Raw genomic sequence first — 13,854 nt, 5'->3', positions numbered from 1 at the left:
TAACCTTTCGCAACTTTTCTTTTGTATACCCAATTCTTCAAGTGACCCAAATATCTCAAAAAAAATGTTCATTAGAAATCCACATAAATGAAATTAATATATTAATTTGTCGAAAAAACAATAAAAAAACTCGGGTTCAACATCGGGTTCGGGTTAATATGTAGGGTACCGAATATGTATGACACATTTTAGGGTTTGTATGAAATTTTGTGTCATACATTTTCTATTTTTAATCAGTATACATGCCTCGTTCGTGTTCGTTCGGTTCATTTACAAGCCCAAGTAATCTATTTTTAACAAAATATTTCACCAGAACATATATAATATTTCACCAAAATGATAACGAATTCGGGTTAATATGTATGACACAATTTCGGGTCGGGTTCGGGTTAAACATTTTCTAGATTTCTCCTACCTAATAAAAATTATATACATACGAATAACACGTATACAAAATCATTTTATCCACTCTAAAACTATATCAACATTATGTAACACGAATAACACGTAATTGACGGTTATGTCATACTTTTTTTTGTTTTTTTCTCGTCATTAACACCTTCCTCGTTAGCACGCTCATCGTCGTGAACACCTTCCTCGTTAGCAGGTTCGTCGCCGTCAACATCCTCCTCAAAGTGCATTACACCTTCCTCGATTTGGTTATGATTTTCCTCAAAGTCCTTAGCACATTCCTCGACTTCGTTATCATTTTCCTTAAAGTCGTTAGCACCTTCTTCGACTTCGTTATCATTTTTCTCATACTCCTTAGCACCTTCCTCATACTCTAACTTGTGCTTGTAATCCGTATACGAATGGTAAGTCCCGTATTCGTGTCGCGGATAACTATGGGCAATGTAAGATGGTTCCCCTCATCTACAAACACCTGGTTCAAGTCAGGTAACGTGGGTCGCACACCCCCGTCATCACAACGAGGCACGGACACAACCTCCTCCTCATCTCGATCAACGCCGGATAACCAAACGCTTTCGGAGACGTACGACTGGTTCGAATCTTCGCCAAAAATATTACCAGTGTCCCAAAACGACATCTTTATGCTTCACGGTCTCAACCAAATTTTTTAGCTAAGAATCTTCAGGAGTTCATTCGGAATTTTGCGAGTTTGAAAAAATTTGGAAGCCATAAATCCCGTATGCTTGGGTAAACAAACATTTTTGCTCGATAAGGGTCGTATAGGTCGATAAGGGTCGTATAGGTCGATAAGGGTCATATGGGTCACTTTCACGCTTTTTCAGACTGAACTCCTTTCATGTCAGTAATTATACCTTAAATTCATCAAAAGTCATGCCGATAAGCCTCTCATTGCTCAATGAGAGGCGTATAGGGTTTAATGCTCCAACTACCACAACCTTATATGCCTCTCATAGGGCAATGAGAGGGTTATCAAAACCCTTTTTCTGCCACATTAAAAATGAAACCGAAAATTTGGTTTGGTTTCACATCCTGATTCTATTGTTAACTAGTACGAGTTGAATTGATATAGTATTATATGAAACTGTAACAATATTAGTTGAGATCATTGATTTCTATATTAAAAAAAAAACTAGCCCTAAACAAGCAACTTATACCTCTGTAATATATTACAGGCAAAAGATCAAATACAAATAAACTTAACATACTAAACATACAAATTGAAGGAAAACCCAAAAAGACAAGGTGACATTTTTGTAATTATCACCAACTATCAAAGTTACAACAAAAAATACCTAAAAAAACACAATTTTTTTTTAACATTTTTTATTAAAAAATCGCTACATTTCGTTAGCAAAAAAAAAAATTTTTTTTTTTTTTGCTAACGAAATGTAGCGATTTTTTAATAAAAAATGTCAAAAAAAATAAAATAAAATAATTTGTGTGTTTTTTTTTATTTTTTTAGATTTTTTAGGTTTTTTGGGGGTTTAGTTTTTAGCATTTTAGCTTGGGTGGGGGGGGTTAGGTTTTTTTTAGGTTTTTGGGGGTGGGGGTGGGGGGGGGTTAGGTTTTTTTAGGTTTTTGGGGGTGGGGGGGGGGGGGGGGGTTAGGTTTTTTTTTTAGGTTTTTTGGGGGGTTTAGTTTTTAGCATTTTAGTTTGGGTGGGGGGGGGGGTTAGGTTTTTTTTAGGTTTTTGGGGGTGGGGGGGGGGGTTAGGTTTTTTTTTAGGTTTTTGGGGGGTGGGGGGGGTAGGTTTTTTTTAGGTTTTTGGGGGTGGGGGGGGGGTGGGGGGTTTAGGTTTTTTTGGGGGTGGGGGGAGTGGTTAGGTTTTTTTAGAGGTATTTGTAGAGTAACTTTGATAGTTATTGATAATTACAAAAATGCCACCTTGTCTTTTTGAGTTTTCCTTCAATTTGTATGTTTAGTATGTTAAGATTATTTGTACAAGAACTTTACCCGTAATATATATTGGTCTTACTATCTTACTAAGATTAAGTAAAACAATCTAGTCTGGTTTGATCCAAAACAAATCGCGTATGTTTAAACCATTAAATACTGTGTTTATTATAGGATGTATTTCTTGGTGGATGGATACTGCATCAAAAAGTCTAGAGTGGTAATGACCGAGCTAGTAAGACACCCTAGAGTAATGAAAAAGCTGCAACACGAGGTAGCAGAAATATGTCAAGGAAAATCCATGATTACCGAGGAGGATTTGGAGAGAATGCATTACCTAAGAGCCGTAATAAAAGAGAACTTTCGACTACATATACCACCCCCACTTCTTGTTCCACGAATGGCAACGGAAGATGTAAAAGTAATGGGGTATGATATTCGAGCAGGTACACAAGTCATTGTCAATGCGTGGGCAATAGGAAGAGATCCTACGTTGTGGGAAGAACCAGAAGAGTTTAGACCCGAAAGGTTCTTGAAAAATCCATTTAGCTACAAAGGCGTTCATTTTGAGTGGCTTCCATTTGGTGCTGGTCGATGATCATGCCCTGGTGTTCAATTTGGTGTAGCTATCATCGAGCTTGCATTAGCAAATATTGTATATAAGTTGGATGCGGGATTGCCAAATGGAGTCGAACACGAGGACTTGGACATGAGTGAGACATATGGACTTGTAGTTCATAAGAAGTCCCCTTTGCTAGTTACTACAAGTCCTCGGTTCTAGTGATTCGTCATAGTATGGACTTGTAGTGAATCATTTCTTCTCATAACTCTCTAAAACTCGTCTTCTGCATCTTATAATCGGTTCATTAATTCGCTTTGAAACTGCAGGATCATAGAACTTGCAGCAGATTAAAGATAATAAGAGTGCAGTAACATTCATAGCTCTCAAAATGGCATGAGGAGCCTTTTTTATAAATATGGTTTTACTTTTGGATAATCTAACAGAACATGTGGAGATTTTAAAGCAGAATAAAAGCCAAAAAGTTTACAAAGAAACTAATTGTTAATAGAAATTTTTCAAGATTACGCTAATGTCTGCCAAGGGAAATGAAGGAAACAAACCAAGCAAAATCAGAATCTAGTTTCTTGACCATATGGTGATTTCTTTAACAAGTTTTTCGACATTCAAAGACGAAGATCCATTGGAGTCTGTTGCGATTTCTGCAGTTTTCTTCCACTCCATAGCCTTCTTTCTCATTCGCTTACCCTCTAATCCCGCCATTAGTGCCCTTACAAGCTTTTCAACTTCATCCCTCTTCACATCACCCTCAATCTCCATGCCAACCTCCCATTCTTGGCACATTTGTCTACAATTAACCTTTTGATCATGAGAAAATGGCCGACATACCATCGGCACCCCAGCCGACAAGCTTTCAATCACCGAACCCCACCCACCATGAGTTAAGAACCCACCAACCGAAGGGTGGTTCAACACCTCTTCTTGTGAACACCAGCTTGCAATAAAGCCTCTCTTGTTAATCACATCCTTGAGTTCTTGAGGCAAAACCACAGGCTTCCCATCAACCAAATCGGCCCGTATGATCCAAAGAAAATAATGGTTGCTGTTAACAAGTCCCCAACCAAATTCTATCAGATCTTGTATAGACATTACTGCTAGACTTCCAAAGTTGACATACACCACTGAGTCCGGTTCCTTAGACTCGAGCCACTGAACACACTCGGGTTCTTCCTTCCATAAACTATGGCCATTGAAATTCGACTTCTTGGCTTCTTTTTCAGATATGTGATTCAGAAGTAATTGTTGAGGGCCAACCGTGAACGTGTGAGGAAATATGGATTTAATCTCTTTGATGAGAGGAGCTTCTAGTTCATCAAAAGTATGGATGATCATGTGGGAAACTTTATCAGCCTTTCGTGCTGATTCCACAATCCAATGTAACGGTGGATCATCGGGCTTTGTCGCTAAGATATGTTCGGGTAGATCCTTTAAACGAACTTGTTCCATTCCTGGAATTTCTATCAGTGTATCGGTGTACCCGTTTGTCAAGTAACTTTCATCTGCATACACAATGCAAGATTGATGAACTAAAAGTGTAGAAAGGGAAATAAAGAAATTAAACATAGTTTCATATCTTGTATTAATTCTTTTACCAACAAGGTTTCACTAGCTAGAGGTGACAACCATTTGCTTATGATCAACTTTTTGTCTATGTGAAGTTTTTGTTTACCTCAAAAGTAATCATGTCAAATGGGTCGAAGTCACTCAAATTCGGTTCCGAATGAATACAACATTCTTAATTTTTTTATTACAAATTTAGTTATTGGTAAAATTTTAATAGTATTGTTATATAACTATTTCTAGAAGGGTCATGGTGGAAAAGGTGTTTGTAAGAATCAATATGTTCTCTGCCTCTTCTCATTAAACAACCCTATATTTATAAGAATTACATTGATATCTCTAAGTTTAGAGATAATATTTACTTGCTATAGATAAATATAAAAGGATCCTAATCCTAAATTATGTTGATCCTATTACACCCCCGCAGTCGAAGCGGGAGGAGGCCGAATGCTGAGACTGGAGCGAAAATCTTCAAAAAGAATTCTGGGAAGGCCTTTGGTAAAAATGTCTGCGATCTGATATCGAGAAGAAACATGTAGAACCCGAACATGACCCCGCTGAACTTGCTCACGAACAAAATGAATGTCGAGTTCAATATGTTTTGTGCGTTGATGTTGTACCGGATTCCCAGACAAATAGATAGCGCTGACATTGTCACAGTAGACCAGCGTGGCACGTGAAAGGGGACGATGAAGCTCCAAGAGAAGATTGCGGAGCCAACATATCTCTGCTACGACATTAGCCACTCCTCGATATTCAGCCTCCGCACTAGAGCGAGAGATTGTCGACTGACGTTTGGAAGACCAAGAAATTAAATTATCTCCAAGATACACACAATAACCTGAAGTCGAGCGTCTAGTGTCGGGGCAACCTGCCCAATCAGCATCTGTATAAGCGAGTAAAGATAAGCTCGAAGCGGAGCCCAGATGTAAGCCGTAGTTAAGAGTGCCACGAAGATATCGAATAATCCGCTTTAGAGCATGCCAATGCTCAACCCGAGGTGAATGCATATGCATGCAAATTTGCTGAACCGAGTAGGAAATGTCAGGACGGGTGAACGTGAGATATTGAAGTGCCCCAGCCAGACTACGATAGGTTGTAGGGTCATCAAATAAGACACCCGTTGTGTTGCTCAACTTTGACTGAGTGTCAACCGGAGTGACTACCGGGTTACAAGTATCCATACCGGCGCGATGAATAATGTCCTTTGCGTAAGCCTGTTGGGATAAAAACATGGAGTCCCCGTTCCTAGTCACAGAGATACCCAAAAAATAAGTCAACGGGCCAAGATCCTTCATAGCAAACTCACTGGCCAAGATGGACATAAGGTGTTTCCTCAATGCATCGGATGAAGTTGTAAGAATGATGTCATCCACGTAAATCAACAAATACGCAATATCAGTGCCATGGTGATAAATAAATAACGAATTGTCACATTTACTTTGAAAGAATCCCTGAAGCAGAACAAAATCTGTAAAGCGCTGGTACCAAGCACGCGGTGCTTGTTTAAGACCGTATAAAGATCTCTTTAGGCGACAGACATGACCTGGAAAATCTTTGTGTCGAAAACCCATGGGTTGATACATATATACTGTTTCGGCTAAGTTCCCGTGGAGGAACGCATTCGTGACATCAAGTTGATGTACCGACCATGACTGAGCCAAAGCCAAAGTGAGAACTGTTCGAATGGTAGCTGGTTTGACTACCGGACTAAAAGTGTCACCGCAGTCAATGCCAACCTGTTGTTTTCTTCCATCACATACTAAACGAGCTTTATATCTTTCCAAAGTCCCATCAGATTTAAATTTATGTTTAAAGAGCCACATACTACGGATAATGTTCATGTGTGGTAAACGAGGTACCAACTCCCAGGTCTCGTTTTTAATAAGTGCACTAAATTCATCGTGCATGGCAGTGTACCATTCTGGTGTGGACAAGGCCTGTTGAGGTGTCTTAGGGATGGGAACGAGAGAAGAGGTATGAAGATTAAACTGTTGTTTAGGTTTAGATATACCGTCCATTGCGCGTGTGCGAATGGTACGAGAGGGGGGTGGTCCTGGTTGTTGTTTAGAACGACGTGAGTAGGTATGAGTGAAAGGGGTGTTAGGCTGGGTGGCGGAGTTTGGTTGCGGTTGGGCCGGTGTGTGTGATTGTGGTTGGGCTGTTGAGGCGGTGAATGGGCTGGTGTGTGGGCCGGGTGGGCTAAAAGTAAGTGGTGGCGGGTTGGGCTTAGGTGGTTGAATTTGGCTGTTAGGCGCAGAGGAGGTGGGCGGGGTGATAGGATGTGGGCTGGAGGAGGTGGGTAATGATTGGGCCACGGTGGGAGAGGAAGGCGATTGGGTCGTATGATTGGGATTATGAGCGTTGGGCTGCGAAACATGATCCCAAAGGGAAGGATGTAAAGGGTTAGTTAGGAAATCATAAGATAATGGTTTAGGGGGCGATTGAACAGAATATGGGAAGATTGATTCCTCGAAGTGTACATGCCTTGAGATAATAATTTTATTATTTTTCAGATCTAGGCATTTGTACCCTCGATGGTTCGGTGGGTAGCCGAGAAATACACACGGTTGGGACCGATAGTCTAGTTTGTGGATGGTGGTTGAGGGAGCGAGAGGGTAGCACAGGCAGCCAAATACGCGCAAGTCGTCGTAAATGGGGGAACAATTATATAAGAGTGAGGTTGGGGACCGAAAATGATGAGTTTTGCTTGGTAGTATGTTAATAAGGTAGGTGGCAACCTCTAGGGCGTGGTGCCAAAAAGTGTTAGGGAGAGAGGCTTGAGCTAATAGGGTACGTATCATGTTATTAATAGAGCGTATTTTACGCTCCGCTTTTCCGTTTTGTGAAGATGTGTAAGGGCAAGAGAAGCGAAATTGCATGCCGTTTTGGTGACAAAAGTTATAAAAATTGTTGTTGGCATATTCTTTGCCATTATCACATTGAAACTGTTTGATTTTACGTTCAAACTGAGTGTAAATAAGGTTATAAAATTGACCAAATATTAAGTATGCTTGTGACTTATTAATGAGAGGGTATGTCCACAAGAAATTTGTAAAGTCATCGAGAAACACAATATAATAACGGTGCCCTCCGGTACTTAGAACCGGAGAGGTCCAAAGATCACTATGGATAATGTCAAAAGGCATAAAAGTATGATTAACAGAATCAAAGAAAGGAAGTTTAACACTTTTCCCAAACACACAAGGTTGACAAATAGTCTTATTCAAACGACCAAAATTAATAAAAGACGAAGTTTTAAGAGACTGTAGTAAGCTGTTGCCCGGGTGCCCAAGTCGTTGATGCCAACGATCTTGAGTAATGGCTGCAAAAGTTGAAGGAGAGGAGCATGGAAGTGGTGCTGTGAGCGGATAGAGATCGCCTATGCTATTACATCGTAGGATAGGTGCCCGTGTCTTGAGGTCCTTCACAAGAAAACCGAAAGGGTCAAATTCAATGGAAATCAGGTTATCGGTTGTAAGACGTCGCACAGAGAAAAGATTTTTAATTAATTTAGGTGCGTACAGGACGTTGTTTGGTTTTAAAGGGGGGAAGGGTGGAGGGAGAATTTGGTTGCCCTGTCCAACAACTGGAATGGTTGTGCCATTACCGACAATAATGTTTGTTGAAGTGCAATTATTAAAAGAAGACGGAGAGAAGTTACCTGTTTGGTTCGTCATGTGTCCAGTGGCACCGGTATCCATGATTCCAAGAGGTTCCTGTTGCTGTAGAGACATGGTGTATAATGCTTGCTCTATATCCGTAGGAGTATACCCAGTAGCATATGTCTGATTGGGTCGCGGTCCAAGAATACCCGGACCAGAAGTACTCGAGGTGGGCCGCGGAGTAGACGGGTATGGGCAAGGCGGATTCGCCATGAAGGACTGCCAGTTCGATGGGTATGGCCCATTGTAGTATGCGGCCCAAGGGGGTGAAGCCCAATTGTTCGGGTAGTACGTAGTGGGCTGGTTGGAACCGTTTCCGCGCCCCCCACGACCGCCATAACCACGTCCCCTACCCCGACCACGACCGCGGCCGCGGCCACGTCCGCGATCAGAGGAGTTGTTCATGGACTGGGTGTCAACAGCAGGGACCTGAGCGGTTGTGGATGAGGCCGCGAGTGCAGTGGCGGAGACCTGAGCAGCGAGAGAAGCCTGATTTTTCTTGCGGGTTTCTTCCATGATGAGACGAGAGCGAGCCTCTTGAAAATCCGGTAGTGGTTCGCGTTGCTGAAGAATAGTGGCGATACCTTCAAACTGTTCATTCAGACCAGTAATGAGTTGCAAAACCAGCCTATGATTATCCACGGGTGCCCCTACGCTAGCAAGCTGATCGGCTATATGTTTGGCTTCTTGACAGTATGCTGACATGCCTGAGAAGTTGTCAAGACGAAGATTAGAGAATTGTTGAGCAAGATACACAGCCCTGGTGTTTTTGTTATCTTGAAAAAGATTCTCAAGCGTGGTCCAGGCCTCGTATGCGGTTGAACCGGGTTTCAGAATAGTGTGCAGCAAGTCAGTGGATATGGTGCCATAGATCCATTGAAGGACTATGGCATCAATCCGCTTCCAAGAGTCATCCGGTGGGGGAGCGTCTTTCTTCGCGTCGTCTGAGGAAGAAGAGGCAGCGGGTGGGGTTCGAGGACCAAGATGGTCGATGACCTGGTAGGCGGTGTAGTGCACCTTGAACAGTTCTGACCAAGACCCATAGTGAGCGGTCTCAATCTCAAGGGTAATGGGTATGAGGTTCTTGATATTGGAAACAGTAACTGCGGGGTGAAGTTTGGTATCCATAAGTGAAAGAAGAAGAAGAGTTATAGGAGAAGAGGGTTGATCGGAGCAAGAGATTGAGGTTGATCGGAATTAGGGCAGGAGATTGAGGGTGATCAGAATTAGGAAATTAGGGCAGGACCGTGATGGTCGTGATACCATGTAAGAATCAATATGTTCTCTGCCTCTTCTCATTAAACAACCCTATATTTATAAGAATTACATTGATATCTCTAAGTTTAGAGATAATATTTACTTGCTATAGATAAATATAAAAGGATCCTAATCCTAAATTATGTTGATCCTATTAGTGTTAAATTGTTTTATTTACATGTTTAACTAGAGGATTCGCGGCATGTCAAGATCTGATAAGATTTACTTTGCTTTGCATCGAATTAAACCACATGCTCCACCGTTTGTGAAGCCCTATCATTAACAAACTATACATAAGCAACATTTGTGTGCATAGAGGTGTCTACCTCATGCTTTGGGAGGTTTTTTAAAAAAAATTGATGTTTTACTTTTAACCAAAACTATTTGTTTTCCTACTTATAACACCAAAAGTTTTCATGTCTTGCAATTTAACCTTTACAACTTTTGTACTCTCAACTTTGGTCCCCACACTTTTTATATTTTACAGATTTTTCGTTTTAAGTTGTGAGTTAACACGGGGTAACGTGTATGTGGTTCAACGTTTTAACATTTCGTTTTACGCTTCGTATTAGATTTTGTGAGTTAATAAGGCTCAACGTGCGTGCGTGGTTCAACGTGTTTACGTCGTCTATCATTTCCCCGTTTGACATGTTTGTTACAACGCACGTGGTCCTAAATCGACTTAATTATTATTTTCTATGTTTTACGTTGCAATCTAATTTCTTCGTATTAACACACCGTAACTTCAGTATTGGTTGCCGCTGGCGGTGGTGTGACATTGGTGCTATTCAACATGGTTTTACGCCCCCACCGCATTGCGACGGGTGATAAATCTAGTTAGTATAATTTTGTAGTATTGTTTTTGTAATCACAATTATATATCTAGAAAGGACTTTATAAAGTGTGGAAAAAGTGTCTATGGTTACTGAACTGACGCTCGCATCTAGTCATCTATAGTTTTCATGATTCATAGACTATAAAATCTAACCTTTAAGCGGGACAAGTCCTTTGTCAAATAGAACTTTCGCGAGGTAATACGCCATGAATCCACAAGCAGCCATGGTCCAGTAAAGAACAATGGGGATCTTAAGCTTCTCAGCAGCATAAATGGTGTTGGCAAAAGTCATGAAACCATCACAAATTATACAACTAGGCGGAACTTCAAGTCCTGCCACAAGATCAAGAAAGGAATCCAAGAAATGTGATAAGAGATACAAACTAACTTCCTCAGGGGTTTGAGTTGGTTGATCAGTTTCATCATCTGAATTTGAAGGGAGACCGTCTGGAACCGTTTTGAATTCAAATCCAGGAATCCCATCGAGCCCATGAGACCCACCGTGCTTGAAAAGGCGCCTGTGGTTCGACTCGGTGTTGATAAAGGTTATGTGAAGACCCTTGTGGTGCAGGAGCCTGGCTAGCTTTAGCATACACTTAATATGGCTTTGTGCTGGAAATGGTATGAACACGACATGTGGTTTCTTCTGATCAGTTATAGGCACTGCATCCATCTGTGTGTGTGTGTTACTGTGTGTTTGTGATCAAATGAAATGTGTTATATAGACACTGAAGAAAAAAAAAACAAACACCATTGAGGTTGTAACCAATAGACTGACAATGTTCGTGTATTTAGAGGGCAAAGTGTTTAACAATAAAGACAATATTCATTCACAAGAATATACCACTTCTAGATTTATGCTTTTTTTTTTTTTTTTTTTTTTGTGTATTGCCGGCTTCTTGTTAAATTATTTTAATAAGAACGATACAAAGGAATACAGGAGGAGAGCCGTTCAAAATAAAAAATACAGGAGATGCAAAAGTTTAGGGTGAATAGCCGGCTTTTGACTAGAGTTGTTTGTTGTGCGATTATTATTCATTCATTTGATGTATAAATCTGACATTGAAATTGTAAACAACTAATAAACAACTAACGTGATTCTCGAAATTCAAACCCAATTCAGCGGCACATTTCGCTATGCACATTATTTGGTAAAAAAGAGAAATTTAAAAAAGGTTTCTATAATTTTATAGAAAGGATTAATCATGAAATAAAGGTACACATCAAAATCCATATTTTAACACACTATATCCGTATATTTTAACACACTATAACCGTATATTTTAACATCACTCCTTAATCTCATTGAATAACCTCAAATCATAAAACAATAATGATTTAATTAATTTTTAAATTCAAAAACACTTTTTTAATATAAAATAAATTGTTAACCTCACATATGTAAACAAATATGTATTTACTTTTTTCTTTTAATTAATATAAAAATGTTCGTTACTTCACATCCGTGAATATGTAAATATTTGTTTTTTTATTCTAGAAATGTAGAGAATGATATCCATCTTATATTTTTTTAATATAAAAACAACAAGTATTTACGACCCGCACGTTATGAAGGATCGTTAAACCAAACAAAAAATAGGTGTGCAAGCGTTGAACCATGTAAGCGCATTATGATCTGTTAACTCGTAAAATGTAGACTGATAGAAAAATGAAGTTTTAAAAAGAATCCGAAAGACGGTACCTTTAAATTGAAAAACAATAGACGTAAAATATCTTCTTGTATTAATAAAAGTGATTTAATGACTTTATTCTGCGGGAACTAATGAGAAGTAGGAGATTAAATTTAAAACATTACAATTGGATATTAGTTACGCTTTAAAATATATTTATGTATTTCTAAAATATGCCGACCAAATAAGAGGAAGGATCATATCTTGAAAATCATTTATGTATTTTTGAAACAAAGATTACAACTAGTTGATTGATAAAAATAAAAATAAAGAAGTTCATAGTGAGTTTGTTAATAAAAAAATATAACGGTTGATTATCCGAATCAAATTCCGAATTTGGATTTGAATCGAATTCAACCTATGAATTTCGAACGACTCATCATTCGAAATCGATTTAAATAGTTTCTATTTTTTGGTTATAAAGATAATACATATAATTACTTTATTGATTTATCGTTGCCCCTTTTTTTCTTTGTACGTGTATAGAGAAGTGAAACTATAGCATGGATAAGAAAAAACAAATTAATATTTTTCCAGTACAGAGACATAATTTTATGATTTATTTTTAAATGAAGTCTCGAGCTCCAAAAGTATACAATATACAGTATTTAAGGTTGACAATTTAGTTCTTTTTAATAAAAAGTGATTAAGTCAATATTAATTAATAAAGTAAAGCTAACCAATGAAATTAAGAGTAGGAAACTACTAAAAAAGAGATAAAACACCATTTTGATAAATACTTTTGAAACAACACTAATTTGGTAAATATTTTTTCCAGCAACACCTGAAAAAAAAAAAAAAAAAAAAAAAAAAAAAAGCTCCTTTAAACCACCTATGTTCATTTCACTTTTTGCAGTAATCGATATAAGCATAAACTAATATCAGTGGCAGGTGAGGTGAAGGTGCTATTGATATACACATCCTGGAAATCCTATGAACGATGGTCAACGTGAGCATTATATTTAATCTTGATAATTGTTTGTCTCAAATATGCCTCTCATTTCTAATAGGAAATAGTTATAGTTTTTGGGTAAATTACATTTTTCTTCCTTTAAGTTTATATCGGATTGCAATGGATAGCCTTTAACTTCAATAATTACAGTCACAATCATTATTTGCAAAACCCGTTACACTCTACGTCCTTTAGCATTAACCAAATTAAAATTTTCAGTTAAGTTTATTCTCTTAAGGGTATTATGGTCAATTCATGTTTTTATTTAAATGTTTAATAAATAAAACAAAAAAAAATCCTATACACTTCATCTTTCCCAACTTCCTAACCCTAAAATCCTAACCACCACATCTTGCCACCACCACCTCATCCTGCCGCCACCACCTCAAATCTCGTAACCACCACCTCATCTTGCCGCCACGGAAGCCTGGTTCAACTTTAGGCTTCAACTTTAGATACCTAAAGAGCATCAGTCGTAATGTTGGGAAAAAAAAAAAAACTAAATGTATTCACAAACACCCAAATCATAAACTCAGCAAAAAAAACCCTAAAAAGTTAAATTAAATCATAAATTCTTCAACAATAGACACAGAAAGAGTTGTATACTTTAGCAGAATTATTGCCAATTACAGAATCGGAGTGAGTGTTGTTATTAATTATTATTGTCTTGATTTGCGTAATCTTTGTATGAAAAAAAATATATCATCCGATGCAGAGGAGATCGACAAGAAGGTGCAGTGGTGGCAGCACGGGTGGTTGGCTTGCCGGAGCAAACAACTAACTTGCCGGCTGGTGGAGCCACCGAGAGAGATGGCGGTGGTCGGTGACAATGGTGTGGTGGTCGAAATGGTTGGTTTGTGGGAGAAAGTAGATAAAGATGGTGGTGGTAGATGGTGGCAAGTGCTGGCGGTGGTGTTGAGATGGTGCTGGTAGGTTGTGATAGTAATGTTGGGCTAAATGAGGGATCGATGGTGTGGTGGTGGTAGGTG

The 13,854-nt window shown here is 39.0% G+C and overlaps 1 protein-coding gene and 1 pseudogene across 2 annotated transcripts; one reads left to right on the top strand and one right to left on the bottom strand.

Moving 5' to 3' along the window:
* The window catches only part of LOC110887843, a 51,075-nt pseudogene extending 47,969 nt beyond the window's left edge, over window positions 1-3,106 (top strand).
* A 162-nt stretch (window positions 3,107-3,268) lies between these two features.
* On the bottom strand, window positions 3,269-10,968 carry LOC110913028 (UDP-glycosyltransferase 85C1). Of its 2 annotated transcripts, XM_035979841.1 has the most exons (3): window positions 10,376-10,968; window positions 8,130-8,837; window positions 7,547-7,890 (listed from the first exon to the last, which is right to left on the bottom strand). In XM_035979841.1, exons 1-3 carry the CDS (start codon window positions 10,893-10,895, stop codon window positions 7,856-7,858), a joined length of 1,263 nt encoding a protein of 420 aa, XP_035835734.1. In that variant the 5' UTR covers window positions 10,896-10,968; the 3' UTR covers window positions 7,547-7,855. The 2 variants fall into 2 exon arrangements, with proteins under 2 accessions (XP_022013584.1, XP_035835734.1); XM_022157892.2 differs by lacking the exons at window positions 7,547-7,890; window positions 8,130-8,837 and adding an exon at window positions 3,269-4,404 and having other exon boundaries at window positions 10,376-10,955.
* Between the last annotated feature and the right edge of the window lie 2,886 nt (window positions 10,969-13,854).

Source organism: Helianthus annuus, chromosome 2 (genome assembly GCF_002127325.2).
Source record: "Helianthus annuus cultivar XRQ/B chromosome 2, HanXRQr2.0-SUNRISE, whole genome shotgun sequence".
Classification (NCBI taxonomy): domain Eukaryota; kingdom Viridiplantae; phylum Streptophyta; class Magnoliopsida; order Asterales; family Asteraceae; genus Helianthus; species Helianthus annuus.
The sequence above is the reverse complement of the archived record's forward strand: the minus strand, read 5'-3'. Positions and strand labels throughout refer to the sequence as shown.